Below are 16,661 nucleotides of genomic sequence, written 5' to 3'. Positions count from 1 at the left end.
ACCTATCAGGTCAGAGTCCAGGGTCAGTCCATGTATAGTCTTTAGGTAGTGGCTTAGTCCCTGGAAGTTGTTTGAGCATTCTTATCTTACTGACTTTTTGCTTGTATATTATGGTCTTGATGCTGTGTTTTTATGGGTTCTCTCTCTCTCTCTCTCTCTCTCTCTCTCTCTCTCTCTCTCTCTCTCTCTCTGTGTGTGTGTGTGTGTGTGTGTGTCCCTCTCCCTCTGTGTGTGTGTGTGTTTCTCTTGTGCCTGTTTGTTTTCTAAAGAGAGGGAGAGAGAGAGAGAGAGAGAGAGAGAGAGAGAGAGAGAGAGAGAGAGAAGAGTTGGGTGGGTGGGAAGGATCAAGAAAAGATGAGGAAAGGAAATCTCTAATCACAACATATTATATAAAATGTTTTTGTTAAAAAAGTTGGTGGCTTCCAAGGGAGTCCAATCTGTTTTAAAGATTTGACTTCTAATAGGTGAACCACGCTCCAGTGGATGGCCCTATAACCAAGGGCAGCACAAAATGGACCTGGCAGGTTACTTTTTAAAGAGGCTCAGTGTGGCTGTTCATCACTTTAAGTGCAACAATAGTGGGTCTGTCTGAAGCCAACCTGGTCTATACAGTGAGTTCAAGGCCAGTTACAGAAAAAAAAAGGAAATAAGTGGGGAGCTGTTGGAGAGATGAGGGATAGATCTGGAATATGGGGAAGGAGTAAATATGATCAAAATACATTGTATAAACTTTCTGAATTAATAAACATTAAATTAAAAACAAAATATCTAATTTTCGTGGCTATAACTAACCTAGAACTTAGAGGAAATGTGACATAAAGATACAACAATAATTAAGGGGTTTGAAAGACCTAAGAATAGTTTATGAGAAATGGGATTATTTATCCATGAAAACAGGGAGAAAGGGAAAGAACAGCCAAGAAAGAGTGGCTGAAAGGGCGATGTAATAACAGTTTTCAATTATGTGAATGTCTCTCACACAGGGCCTTGTGACCAGCTGTTCTATTCCTCCACTGGGGACTGAACAAGAAGAAACAGGCTTAAGCAGCATGAAGAATTTAGGCTGTAACTCACACGGAAGAATTTCCTGATGCTGAATGTTGTTAAAGCATTAGTGTGAATTACCAAGGGAAGCCATAGACTGTTCTCTTTCAAAATACTATAGATTCTCTAGTGCTTAAAGGTTGGAAATTCTCAACTTCCTTCCCAGCTTTTAAGACACAAGAGCCATCATTTTGGCTCTTTTAAAGCCAACTGACAGCACTGAAGATAAGATATGGGGTTTCACATTCTGATTCTGTTTCTATCTTTCATTTTTATGAGAAAACTACTCTGTATCCCCATGGTATAACCCTCTACTTTTGTCTGGCAACAAAGAAGGAATTAAAAACCTGGCTAGTTTCTACAAAGATGTAACAGAAGTAGAGTAAAAATCCAACTGAAACTGCATTCTGATCATTCTCAGGAAATATATACATACATGCACACAGTATATATACACACTATACTATATATACATACATATATTTTTATGGGGAGAGAGAGAGATGTATGGATACATGAGTATGAGCAATGCTAAATTGATGAGGTATTCCAAAAAACCATGTCAGTCAACAGATTGAAATAATTCATATGGATTCTTTATATACATAAAACCTCATACATTTTACTTTGTCAATATCGAGGATGACTTTAGCCCCAACCTTTAATGCTACTTTCAAGTGAACTACACAAAAGGGCTTTATGCCTTGGCTCTTCATTGTTGGATAGCATTATTTTGTTTTTACTTTTGTTTTTGCTATCCTCTTTTTTGTCCTCATCTACAGCATATGCATAAGTAAAGGTATTCCAGCTCCTTCCACTGTGATAAGAAGTATCTTGCAAGGCAAGAAAGATGGCTCAGCAATTAAGAGCACTGACTGCTCTTCCAGAGGTCCTGAGTTCAATTCCCAGCAACCACATGCTGGCCCACAACCATCTGTAATGGGCATCGGATGCCCTCTTCTGGTGTGACTGAAGTCAGTAAGAGTGTAGTTACATACATGAAATAAATAAATCTTTTTTTTTAATGAAGTATCTTGTTTTTCCTTATCTCTTTGTCCTAATCTATCACGATGTCCAGGGAAGAATAGGGGAATTTTAAGAATACAGCATGGTTGGTGAAGGGCTTGTGTAGTGTAATATGAAGCCTAGATTCAGTCCCTATAAGTCACATGAGACTGGATGCTGTGGTATACACCTGCAAAAGACCAACTGGGTGCTTGAGTTCAAACTGAATGCTCATGTTTCTCTCAGGATACCAGCATGATGTCATAGCTACAGAACAACTGCAACTGAAAGGTTTCTCAGCCAGCCACACATCTCAGCTACCAAAAAACCATATATTTTATTTTTAAGGGAGGACAAGCAGAATTTCTACTCCGAGGTTTATGAGAACCATGTCAATACTTAACAAATAGAAACAACCCATATTAGGAAGGAAACATTATAGAAGAGTCTGTATCTAATTATTCTCACACAATATAGAGCTACAGACCTAGAATCAAAACTTGTCTATCCATCTAGTATTTTTTTCCTAAATTGAAAGTTATTCAAAGGCAGTAACTGTGCTTCAAAGGCCTTCTATAAAAAAGTTTGCAGATTTAATTGTTGGCAGAAATTAATTTTCAGTGTGGTCATTATTTTGAAGGGGAAAAAAAGGCATGGAGGAGCCGAATAAATTTATAATGAAACGAACAACAGTAAAAATGGCCTAGTGCACAAAATACTCGTTACAAAGGTTATGTAAGCCAGAGAAAACAGTTCTCAAACTGCCCCTAGTTTCCTTTTAAATAAGTTAGCACAAATATCAGCTGGGTATATACCTTAGTACCAGCTTTTGGGAGGTAGAGGCAAGAGAATCAGCAGTTCAGGGTCAATTTCAGCTACATAGAGTGAGCCAGACTGGGCTACATGAAACCCTGATTCAAAGCACCAAACATATGTCTTTCTGCCAGATTACCTGTCATGGTAATCTCACAAAACAGGTTATAGACTAGCTGTAGACTTTGTAGATATGTTTAAGATGATTTAACTTAAAACATAGAGCACACAGAATTCACATGAAAAGTTTTAGGGAAATCTTCACAGGTGAATAAGACAGACTCTAGTTCAGTGGCTCTCAACAAAGGATGATGGTATAGCTTCGATGACATATAACAAAGTTTGCAGACTTCTTTAGTTACTACATGAAGGTGGGAAGAGGCTCTACCAGCATCCATTTACACAGAAGCCAGCATCCTTGAAACATCCCATGATACACAGGCCAATCTCTCACAACAAAGAATTACAATTATTTTGACCTAATGTATCATAAGCACCAAGGTTGATAGTCATGATTCATATGTCAGAACCAAGAAATCAACATGGTTCATCAGTAATAACCAAACAGCAGACTTTCCTGGGAGCCCTACAGGGAACCTACCAGGTAAGCAACTATTTTCTGTTAGACAGAAACCAGGGAGCTGTGATGGGCGTATTTGGATGTTGCCTGGGAGAGAAATGCTATATTGGCTCACATACTGTGCATAGAGAGAATGAAAGGCACTGACAAATAAAATGCCTCAGAACACACGTTGCATGGAAACCTGCTAAAACTCTAGACCCTGACTTGCTTCACAAACAGGAACTCTATGCCATGTATTAGCGGTGGGAAAAGTAGCAGAAATTAATTTAATCATGAAAAATAGTTGTGTTGAGTCAGACAAGACAGATGAGCTCGTGCAATTATGTGTGTGCATATGTGCTTTGCACACATAAGTGTATGCATGAATAGAGGTTAGAGGAATATACAAATACTGAATGCATGTATGATGACAGAATTTTTATTAAAAGAAAAAAGCACATTTAGAGACAACACTGGGGACAAACTACATATTTTTAAAAGCCTACTCTTCCTGGCAACTCCATTTGCTATTTTCCCTAGGAAGATGTTCTTTTCATAAATCCAAATAATCATTTCAACATCACTGCCACTGTGAACAGACAATGACATGAACAGCTAACAGTTCAACTTTTGTGGTCCTGATTTTTCAAAGTCAAAGTATTGAGAAAGCTTTACGAAACTGAATTGAACAGGCTGTACATACGGATTTGAAACTGCAGAGTGGCTAGTCAGGGTCATACAGTATAGAACAAGCAGTTCTGACTGCTCCCTGAGCTGTTATTGCAATGTCTTTAGCAACCTCTAAATCTACCAAGGGCATCAGTGGGATATTTTACATAAGAGCAAAGTCTACACTAGCACTGAACATAAAAGGCAGAACAAGCACATGTTGTAAAGAATATTAATGACTCTTCTTCCAAACTATCCCAATTTTTATGAAAATCAAATGAGCGATAAAAAAAATCCCTCTATGAAACAACACAAAATCTGCATGTAGCAAATAAAACATAAAGAAAGTGACAGTTTCATCCTCCTAGACACAGATACTTGTGTTTTGCTTTTGAGTTGCTGAGGAAACTAGTGTAGGGACACAAGGGATCATTTATTTGAGGTCCTACACACAATGCTTTTTCATGTTTTGCTCTTAGTGTGTGCTACTGCTCTTTAGAGAACCGTCTGTTTTCATGTAAAAGGCCACGTTCTATGTACAAGACTGTTTCCTTTGCCCTACATCTTTCTTGCAAGAGTTATTACCCAGATCAGGTAAGACTCTGCTGATAATGCCCAAGCTTTGAAGTGAGTACAATAATCTATTTTCCTTTCTGCCTTTGGAACACTTAGCATATAATCAAAGAAACCTGGAGATAAGTAACTCTTAAGATAATCTGGTTTAATGTTGTGTTATAGATAAAAAAAGCCAGCCCCAAAGAGGTTAAAGACATAGCTCAAGAGTATTATTTTAATAATAAAACATGGGTGCCTAACGTAGTATTAAAAAGGGAGGACAAAAGTAATGTCCTGTGGGAACATGGAGGTCGATCTCCAAAATTCTTTTTGAAACTTTTGATTCCATAATTTGAAAGCCCTAAGCTGTCATAGCTAAGAAACCCCTTAAGGAAATGTAGAGGTACTTAATTTTATTTTGAATTCTTCACTTGTCTGTGGAAAAGCATATTGATAATGATTTGGCATGCAAGTGAGTTCTCCAAAACGCTGCGATGAATGCATATTTATATATCTTCTGATCACCTTCCTACGTTTTGTCAATACATGTTCTTCAGAGCATTAGATGCCAAGGCATATATGAGCTGCACAGACTGATAAGTGTGGGTCAGTACATACATTAAAGTAACAAATAGGTGGTGGACAGAGGGAAGCAGAAATACCTATGACCTTCTCAAACTTCGTGAGTACACTGTTTCAGTTATGTGTTTCTCTGCATCAACTTGCTCTTTTTCACAAAAGAATATGTTTACATGGAAATATTTATTAACCCATGAGGGGAAAGGATTGTTTCTCTGCATTGTCACTTAAAATAATGCTATAGTAAAAATATCCAAAATTAGTTCAAATAGGAGAAACATCCTTTGTACCTTCACATTAATGCCCAAGAAAATATGAAGGTAGGAACATGGACGTACTTCTTCATATAAGAAAACCAAGTAGTGCATTCATCAAAAAAAGTTAGAATTCGAAAATCATATCATGCCACCACTAAGAGAATAATTGGATTACACAAGAAACATCATAGATGTTAACAACAAAGGTTGCTAAGGATAGCCACAGTCTCAAGATATCACAACACTTACTTTCTTATAGCAAAGGGAAAAGAGGTACTTGACAGTAGAAATATGTGCCAATACCACTTCAATTATTATTAGTTACTCATAAAAAGAGAGTTCAAGTTTATTCTGCTATGGTGCAATAGGAGGTACACAGCAGCAGCAGCTCTACAATCTTCTGGCAAACCAAACCAAACCAAAATTAAAAAATAAAACAACAAAAAACCCTCAAACAAAACAAAAAAAACCTTTAATGGGAATCATGTTGGGGAAGAGAAATCCAGAACAGGAGTATTAACAAGAAATATGTTCTGAGAGCTGGAAAGGTAGGCCAGCAGTTCAGAGCACTGGTTGTTCTTCCAGATGACCCAAGTTTGGTTCCCAGCACCCACATGTTGGCTCACAATCATCTATAACAGCCGTTCCAGAGACTGTGACACTGGATTCTGGTCCCCATAGGTAGGTAGTGGATACATGTGGCCACAGACAAGCAAGCATGCAAACCACCCATACATAGAAAATAAAAGGAAACTGGTCTGTACCAATTCAAAATGTCAATATTATGAAAGAAAACTGAAAAAAATCAAATAATAAAAGATGTTGAGGAATAGTGATGGCTATTTTTTTTCTTTTCTTTTTTTCGGAGCTGGGGACAGAACCCAGAGCCTTGAGCTTGCTAGGCAAGTGCTCTACCACTGAGCTAAATCCCCAACCCCCTTGATGGCTATTTTTGATCACCAGATTAACTAGTTCTGGAACCAACTGGAAAGGATCTTAATTGGATCAGTTAACATGAGAAAAGTCACCCTAAATCTGTGCCACCCTTTCTGGTGGCAGTTCACATTTTTTTTTTTTAAAAAAAGAAAGGTTTTGGTTTGCCCGCTTGACCTCACTCTTGTTGGCAAATTCATCTATCCTGGTATGAAGGAATTCCTTCACTGGCAAAACAAAGACTAGAAAAACAAACAAACAAAACCCTAGTTTTTCAGGATTCCAAAGTATACTGAAGAGCAGCTGATTTTTCAGTTCAGCCTTAGGTACTGAACAACTACTGATATATATATATATATATATATATATATATATATATATATATATATATATATATATGAATGATATACATTACATATTATGAGTATATATTCTAAAGTGTGTGTGTGTGTGTGTGTGTGTGTGTGTGTGTGTGTGTGTGTGTGAAAAGTATTGATTGGATCTTGAAAAATAGCTAATGTAAGGAATGCTCTAAACCAAAAAGGAATTTTCATTGTGGATTTTGTTGGATAAACTACTAAACTCACTTCAATTGTGTAAATGGCAGCAAGCACGACCACGCACATATCCATTAGTAAGCATGGAGAAGCTTAACATTGTTAAGTATCAGACTTGTCCTTTCTTGTGCCCTTGACTTGTGGGCATGTGATTTATAGAAAAGGTGTGTATAGTCAAATCTGGAGCTCTGTGTTGCGGTGCCTCTTTCCCTTTAAGTGGTAAAGGACAAAGAATGTTTATTCATGTGTATGCTCACACAAAGCACACAGAGGGCTCTGAGGGTAATACATATGTATATAGCAAAAACTAATGGTTAGAGACATACATAGGACACATGGTTATTCATTATTCTGTTATGAGTCTTAGTGATTGAAGTGTTTCAAATAAAATAATGGCTGGAAATCATCATTTCTCTCAAGTAATTCCTTCATACAGAAGTGTAAGTTAGGAGGATGGGTAAATGAGTTTTTAACAAGTATAGGGAGGGCAGTCTAATGGTCTTAACATAAAGGCATAAAATTGGAAAAATCTCCTCAAGTGCTCAGAAGTTAGGAACCTCACACAAAACTCACTCTCTATTCTCTCATCATGGCTCCTATAACACCCTCCTTTACATCATAAAGATGTCCTTTTCTGGGATTCTAAATTGCATTTCCAGTCATGAAAATGAGTTCTTCTACATCTACCAAATTTTTATCTTGTTTGAGGTGGAGATTGAAAGGTCAAGACTTGTCTTGAAATAAGAAGTAAAAGGCTTCCCATAACTGCTGTCTTGGGTAGAAATCAAGTATTTTCTTTAAAGTTGGGAAGATAATGAGCAGGTTGGAGGCCAGCAGTCACTGCTCTAAATATTAATCAGGACTCTGAATCACCCATTAAAGATAAAAATCAGCCCAAACAATAACACATGGTGATTATCCGCTCTTCATTTACATGTTCAAGGACACCTATCCTGACCTCAGGCTCTCCACTCCACCTGGCTAATACAGCAATTAACACCCTGGCCTTAGAGCCCGAAGCCCAATTTGAAGTCTATGCAAACCCCTTCATATATTCAGTTAGGAATTTATGATAGAGATTTCCTACTTAAAAGGAAGTTTTCCGTATATGGAAAAGTGCTCCTCTATCAAGTACAGAGCAGGGTGCTTTATGCAATGGTGGACCTTATAGAGTTAACGCTTCCATTGCTGTTGTCTGTGCTTATTTAGAACCCGGTTGGGGAAAAGGCAAAATTAAAGAAAGAGAAATGCAGAGCTGCAGTCCACATTGATTGTGAATGAGCACAAAGAAAGACAATGAGGCAGAAGGAATTTTAGAACTGCTATTATACTTTATATATTTGTCTAAACTCAGGACTGAGCACCAGATAGTAAATAGTACTCCACCAAATCAAATGTAGCATTAAAAAAAGGAAAAGATGAAAATCACCATGTGTGATATATACATACAGTGTGTGCAGGGGCTTTGGATGTGTGTGGACAGGCAGAGGAGGACTCCAGGAATCCTGCTCTATCACTTTTTGACCTTCCTCCTCTGGGACAGGGTATTTCATGAACCCGCTGGCTAAATGAATCTGAAGCTTGACTGGTGGTAGCTGGGCAGAAAAGCCTGGCAAGCTTCCTATCTCCATAAACCCTCAGCTGACTTTACAGACACAGGCAACCATGGCTACCTTTTACATGGCTGCTTGGGATCCAAACTTAGGTCCTAATGTTTGCACAGCAAGCATCCATAGTCACTGACCATATCCCTAGCCCCGAAATCTTTATAAAAAAAAATCTATCATAAAATATTATCAAGGAGGTTGCCTCAATGGCTCACCAGGTAAAGGACTTGCTCCGGAACGTCCCGAGGACCTGAGTTTTATTCTCTGAGCTGACAAGACGGAAGCAGATAACAAGAATTTACAAGAGCTAGTGTGTGAGAGTATACATGAGTGTGCTTGCATGAACACACACACACACACACACACACACACACACACACACACACACACCACAAATAAGTAAATGCTTAAAATTGTTTACAGGCTACCCAGAGCTATGTAGTGAAGCCTGGTTTGAAAAAAATAAAAATGTAAGTGCAATAAGAACTTGTAGTTATCAGATGAACAAGTCAAAATATGCTGATGTCATTGGATAAATAGATAAAAATCTTCCAGAAGTTAAGTTTTATACTTTTTCATCTTAAATAATCTTTAGAAAAATGAAATTAAAAAAAAAAGTTCAATGGTTCTGACTCAGACAGTGCCAGACATCCACAGAGAAATAGTGAATGGAGCTTGGAGAATTGGAAGGATTGTGAGCCGTCATGGGGATAACTCCATAGGAAGACCAAAAAAGACCCACAAAGTCAACCTAACTTGGACACTTGGGGCTCTCAGAGTCTGAACCACCAACCAAAGAACATACACAGGTTGGACCTAGGACTTCCTGCTCATATGTAGCAGACATGAAGCTTGGTCTTTATGTGGGTCCTGAACAACTGGAGCAGGGGCTATCCCGAAAGCTCTACCTGGGCATATGTTCTTCTAGCTGGGCTACCTTGTCTGGCCTCGGTGAGAAAGCACCTAGCCTCTCAGAGACTTTAAGGGCTAGGGTGGGAGGTGATACCCAGGGGGTCCCCACCTGCTCAGAGGAGAAGGGAAGGGGGAAGGGTTCTGGGAGGGAGAGATCAGGAGGGGGCAGTAAGTGTTAATATAAAGTGAATAAGTAAAAAAAAATCAGTGGTTAATACTGGGAGGAAAGCAGTGATAAACGTTGAGTTTATTTGTTAGTTTCCCTGACCATGAAGCATTAGTTTTATCATGAATTAGCACAAATATTGAAATGATAAAAAAAACACTAATCCAGGATTCAAAACAGATTTAAAGCAAAAGGAGGGTGCCCTGTTTTTCAAGCATGAGGCTTTGGGTTCAGCCTGTAGTACCACAACAAAAGAAGCAATAGACCTGCACCTTTCTTTTTTCTGTTCCCATTTGTAGAAAAAGAGAGTTGGAAATGCTAATTCATGATAAAACTTATTCTCTACAATAGGCTATCTCAATGGATACGCCTGTGCATCCGTCAGTCCAAAGGGGCTCTAAAGAGAATGTCTATAGCACCCAAAGTAAGCTCTCAAAAAGAGGAATTTTTTAAATAATTTATCTAAGGAATGAAAATATAAAATGTAATCAATTGCCTTGAGAATTGATATCTAATTAGGGAAAATGTCTCCTGGCATGGAATTTTTTATGCCTAGAAACATCTGCATAGAAACAACCTAAGAGCTTCAAATTGAAGCCACAGATACAAAGTTATAGGTATAATGAACTGTTTATATTGACATAGTGTTCTCATATTACAGGACCCTCAAGGCAATCATAGCTAGTGCCCAGCCTAGCAGGTGCCCACCACAACTAAGTAATTTACCCTTGCTGGCTCATTTAATCCTCATAATACCATCAAGATGTCAGTAGTCGGGGAAGGTAAGAAATATACCTATACAAGTCTTACCCAGAGCAGTCTTGAGATTTTACATCTAAATGTATGCATAACTCCATCGTTTAAGTATGTATAGTTTGCCACAACTCCAAAGATCCTTGCATGTTTTTTTGTGTCACACACACACACACACACACACACACACACGTTTTTAACAATCGAGACTGTAATTTATTGTCTTTTCTGTATTCATTCTATATTATCCCAACTACACATATGAAATTTATTTTGTCATATGAGTATAAAATTTGAAAGATAGTTGAAACAGCAATGCATTCATTTTGAATGTATGAATACAGCAGGAGGCAGAAAACAGATGTAGAATGAACAGATTTTGACACTCTAGCATTTGTACTTGAAGCATAGTGAATATAAAGTTGGTGTACTCAAGTCTATCTAAATAATAAAGTCATTAAATTGTTTATATAAGAAAATACTACAAAGCCCATCAGAGTGGAGGAGGGAAGTATATCTCACAGCGGTGCCAAATGCTATTTGCTGACATACGACTCTATTCAGAAGTCACTGAAGAGTTTCTGTATCTAAAAGCAATATTTCCTTTTATTTAAAAACAGACAAGGCACAACCAAATGGATTAAAGGCTTTTTTATTTAGTTACTTATATATAGGTGACCGTAGGGATGGGCATGTGAGTGCAGATGCCAGCAGAGTACAAAAGAGAGTGTCAGATTACGCTGGACTTGAGATACAGGCAGTTGTGAGTCACCTTGCATGCGTGCTAGGAACCACATTCAGGTTCTCTGCAAGAACAGTATATACTCTTAATCACTGAGCCATGCATTAGTTATAATGGGGTGTGTGTGTGTGTGTGTGTGTGTGTGTGTGTGTGTGTGTGTGTGAAAGGAGAGATACTCACTATTTTATGTCATCCCACTGCAACCTAAAACTGATGTAAAGTATTATGTCAACACAGTGGTCCTTTATTTATTAGTCCAGACCAGTATTTGAACTGGTTAAACCCACTAGTTGGTATAAGGGTATGGTATAAAATATATTCACCATCTCTCCCTGAGCATCATTTCTTGACCAGAAAAAGATGTAGACAACCTGAATGTTCTTTCAGTCAGTCTGTGACCTGCTGCCACAGTGAGTTTGGCTTTATTGTGGCCTGAAAGATCAATTTCCTGTCTCAATGTCCTTTTTGCAAGGGAATATGAAAGAGGAACAAAGTAATCACACAGTAGTTGAAGCTGTCTCACAAAACAGCCAGGTTTCAAAACGTTTCCATCACTATCAAAAGGAGGCAACCACCCAGTTGCATTGACAGTAGTGTGCTGGTAGCTTCACTCAGTATTACTAAGATGCCAGAAACTTACCTTGTTTTAGATAGTGACAGACATGGTTTCATTTTCACTAACGTTTCAGTGTGTGAGGGAGGGGGAAGCAAGCATCATGGCATGCAATAAGGACTTCAGAAGACAACTTTGTGGAATGAAATCCCTCCTTCCACCTTTATGTGGGTTCCTAAATTTCAACTCAGGTTGCTAGGTTTTTGTGGTGAGTGCATTTATTCACTGACTCTCTACTTATTTTTTGAGACTGGCCCCCTTGCTGAATCTGGATCTCATCAGTTCAGCAAGGCTGTCTGGCCAGCAAGATCAGGGGCTCTGCCTTTCCTACCTCCCTGATCCTGGGATTACATGCACATGCTGCGACACCTGGACTTCTACATGCACGTAAGGAATCCAAACTCAGTTTTAAGATCCTAACACAGTACAAGTACATTGTCAAGTCTCCCAGACTCCTGTTTGTTCTTTTTGGAAGGTCTTGCTATGTACCCCAGGCTGGCTTCTAACTCACTATGTAGTTTAGGGTAGCCTCAAACTTGTGGTGATTCTTCTGCTTCTGCCTCCTATGTAGTGGGATTTTATGTGTGTGCTACCATATAGGTAATTTTTTTTTTTTTAGTTTTTAGATTTGATGGGTGACTTCCTTTATATCTTTGTTAGCAGATGGTGGGGATATATAGAACTGAGGGAAACTTTTGAAGATCGTCTAGAGAGCTTGGGCCATGGAAATTCACCTTTCTCCCTGCCTCCAGTAGACCATGAACATACCTTTCTAACTAGATTATCACAGGATAAAGTAAGTTTTCTATGTGGTGAAAAGAGACAAAGGACACAGAAGAACTGTTCCTTTAAATCAACACCTGAAGTGCAAAAAATGAATCAATAAGAGAAACAAGCACTTCACTGCCTCCTCATGCTAGCAGAAATAGCAATCTTTGAGCACAAGCTTGTGGAAGGAGTGAGCCTCCCAATTCCCAAGGTCTTCTACTTCAAACAGAGGGCAGAGGGTGTTTTCACTGTTATCTTTCCCAAAGCAAGCATTGTATTTGCATGCCTTTGGCACAATGAAAGGCAAGGTGACCACCAGAGTGCCTTTGAGGAAAAGCAAGCCAGGGCCAGCACAAAGATTCTGAGGGAAACATTCACAATGGAGCCATTCAAAAAGGCAGGAAATGATTACAAGAAGCTCTCAATAAGATTAGCCATATCTGGGTCCACTCTACTATAAACATTCAGTTCGTCAATACTTGACCTTACCATCCCCTCAACAATTCTTGCCTATTCCATTTTGTTATACAACACACCTTATTGTATCCAGGACCTAAGACAAATGTGATGAAACGTTTGTTGTGTGCCCTTGAAAGCACTGGAAAAAAAAGGTGTCAGAAAGAATATATTTGGGGAAGATGTGACAGATAAAGATGAGTTGTTCAAACAAAAAGCCAAAAATCTTCAAAGCTTGTCCACTGTACTCTCCTCAAAAGATTGAGAATTCAGTGAGCAAATTCATAGGACTAAAAGCAAAATTTTATAAGTAACAATAGTGAGGTGTGGCTGTTCTAAGGTAGCCAATGCAATGTTTCTAAGCAATGGTTATGGAACTACCTTAGAAAAGATCTGAGGGCTAAAATAAAGAACTAGAGTTTAACCAGTAGAAAATTGAAGGAAATTGGAGACTTTTAATGATGGTTACCATGTACATAAAGTAAATAACGACATTCACACGGAAGGAAGGCACTACAATGCGTGCGCAAGCAATGAGCAGACTGAGAAACAGGACAAGGAAAACAAAGTAAAGGATTCAAAAGAAATGCTTTGTTTGCTTTCTCTCTTTTTTCAAATTATAACTGCTCAAAGAAGGAAATTAAGGGAGAAGAAAACCAAGGAGCAAATAAAAAGTCACTTGTTAATCCCTGGGCATCTATTGGTCAATTTCTTCCCAATGTAACAAAAGTGGTTTCCAGGAGCTTGCCAGCTAGCACAGAGGCATTCAATCAATATGCAAGATGGACTGAGTTCAAATGCTGATGCTGAGAAGAGAGTGCTGCTATTAACAGAGAAGGCAAGCAGTGGAGTAAGAGAGGTGGAGTACTAAAGAAGAGGCGGCTAGCAAAAGCAGAGGTGGAACACACTGGCCTTCTCACCAGGAAAAACAGAACTTCAGTTTAACCCCCTATCCTGACAACTAAAGCCAGGTAGGGACACTACAGTAAGAAAGGTGATAGCTGCCCAATGAGTCAGTACAGTGAGGTGACAGGGAGTCCTAAGCAGAGCTGTCTGCAACAGGGGCCATCATACAGTAGAGACGGCTGCCAATACCACTATAATCTGATCTTTACTTTTAACCTAAGATCCAATACATAGACACATACCTGTGAACACTAGTGCATGTGTGTCATAGCTTAAACTAAAAATAAAGTAAGTAGAACCTTCCTAAAAGGAAAACAAAGATTAGGGGGCCATTTATAGTACTGCATGTTGTTGTATACCTGATTTAAAAAAAAAAAAAAACGAATCTTTATTATATAAGGCTATTAGAGTTCATTATATGAAAGTTAGTATTGATATTCTAGAATCGATATTACTACAGCAACATGTAAAACAGTTTCATAACGAAAGTGTTTTCATGCTTTGGAATGGTGAAAAATCCACTTATTTCCCATATCTATTTTAAACTATTTTGCTACCATTTTGGCAAAATAATTCAAATATGCCCCCACTCTATATAAGTGGGTTTATTTTGTGCACATTCAATTGTATTGTCAAAAACTCTTACAGTCAAACTGCTTTACCATCCAAATAGTCACAGGGTTCTGCCTAGAAAGCTACCTAGGATTTTCTCTTAGTCTGTGGTAAAAGACTTCAATTTTATAAATCTTAACATTGCGAATGGGATTAGAATGGATTAAGAAACCTTACACAAGTAAAACAGCTTGTAACATTTTAAAATACATAAGAATACAGTGAATAATGTGGTCTTGCAAATATCTGATTACATTAACTCTAGTGGCATTACAACTAGAAAGAGTTGTTGAAGAAAAGCCATCTGTTAATATGAATCAAAAGCCACAGAAATATTTATAGCCTTGAATCTGATCATTATATTCCTGGAGAATTTATCCAAAGGAATCAACGTCAGAGAAAAGAAATGGGTCCCATTTGGGGAGGCTTGGTGGGTTAAGTGCTTGCTGCAGAAGCATTAAAACTTGATTGAGCTCAGAACTATACAAAGCCAGGCAGCATTGTATGTCTGCCATCTCACTGGTCCTATGACAAAAGAAAAGGCAGAGATAGGAGAACCCCTGAAATTTGGTGGGCCAGCTTGTCAGGCATATATACTAGCAAAGAGCAAGAGACCCTTTCTGAAACAAGATGGAAAGTTAGTACTGATTCTCAAGGTTGTCTTCTGTGGTATACACCTGCCCACATTTCTACCTAGAAAACACACACTCACATACATACACACACACACACACACACACACACACACACACACACACACACACACAGAGAGAGAGAGAGAGAGAGAGAGAGAGAGAGAGAGAGACTTTTAAGAAAAGCAACAATCACATGAATATGTTCATTATAGCACTACGTATTGATGCTACCTACTTTACCAAACATAGAAACCAGTCTATATGGATATCACAGCAAAGTGCTTAGGCATGGAGAAGGAGGAGGATGAGGAAGAGGAGAAGAAGCAGAAAATAAAGGACAGAAAGAATCGATGGAGCAGGAAAAGGCAGAATGAACAAGAGTGGAGGTGTATTGAGCAAATAGACACTAGGAAAATGTCCAAACCTTAGCTCTTACTGAAGGCTTGTAGAGAGGGCTGAATGTGTGTATGTATATGTAGAATGGGGGTGGGGCAGGGAGTGGACTGGCGGTAGAACATTTGCCCTGTCATACACACAGAAAAACAAAAAGGTGAGTTACTTACAAACTGGAAACAGCTCCTGACACTCGGCTCAATGTTACTGCCCCCAAAGGAGGCAACTTCACCCAACTGTCTTGGGATTTGAATAGAATCATGCAGAAGAAGACCCAGTCTACGCTGGTCACAAAAGCCGGTTGAACTTGCCACTTGCTTGAAAAGGTCTATAAAAGAAAGAAGAGAATGATAGAAATCAAAGCATAAGTGGATGGACGTAAACAGAACCCCAATGTCCAGTTCAATGTGAGTACTATTTCACAGGAATAACCAATATGTGCACAAAAGAGGCTCACTGTCTTTCTTTTTGTCTTACTTTTCTCATTTTTTGGGGTGGGTGTGTGGTCTAATATAGTGCAGCCAGGCCTTAAACTTGCTATATAGTTGAAGATAGCCTTGAACTTCTTATTCTCCTGATTCCACCTCCTGAGTGCTAAGTATAGGTGTGTGGCTTTATGTAGTTCTTGGAACCGAACTCAAGGCTTTCTCTATGTTAGGCTGAAAGGGATGAAGGCTAATTTAGGCTAATAAGAACATATTTCTACAAATTAGGTTAATTATCACTACCTACATATGATGTCTGAAAGTTTAAATACACTATAGCCCTGCAAAGAAGGTGAGTTTATATGTATATCTTTTAAATGTCATTTATTTATAGGCAGAATGGGAGTCACATATTATCATGGCCCATGTGTGCAAGCCAAAGGAAGACTTACAGGAGTCAACTCTTTCCTTTCCACCTTGTGGGTCTTGAGGACCAAACTTAGATCATCAGCTGTAGTAGCAAGATACTACATAGCCTTTATCTATGGCACCATTGCCCATTCTACATGTACTGTTAAGTCACATTTTTATTGATATATGATATATTATGTATGCATGCATTTAGAGCATGTGAAGGTCAAGGGACAACTTACAGGAAGTGGTTTTCACCCCTACCATATATATTCTGGGAAGGTATCT

The 16,661-nt window shown here is 38.6% G+C and overlaps 1 protein-coding gene across 13 annotated transcripts in view; it reads right to left on the bottom strand.

Annotated features, from left to right (window-relative positions):
- The window catches only part of Dmd (dystrophin), a 2,349,574-nt gene that overhangs the window by 82,288 nt on the left and 2,250,625 nt on the right, over positions 1-16,661 (bottom strand). For all 13 annotated transcript variants that reach the window (XM_087599109.1, NM_001370876.1, XM_087599108.1 and 10 more), the window contains 1 exon segment: positions 15,708-15,865. In XM_087599109.1, coding sequence (XP_087455235.1) covers positions 15,708-15,865 — 158 coding nt within the window.

Source organism: Rattus norvegicus, chromosome X (assembly GCF_021556685.1).
Source record: "Rattus norvegicus strain SHRSP/BbbUtx chromosome X, alternate assembly SHRSP_T2T, whole genome shotgun sequence".
NCBI lineage: Eukaryota > Metazoa > Chordata > Mammalia > Rodentia > Muridae > Rattus > Rattus norvegicus.
The sequence above is the reverse complement of the archived record's forward strand: the minus strand, read 5'-3'. Positions and strand labels throughout refer to the sequence as shown.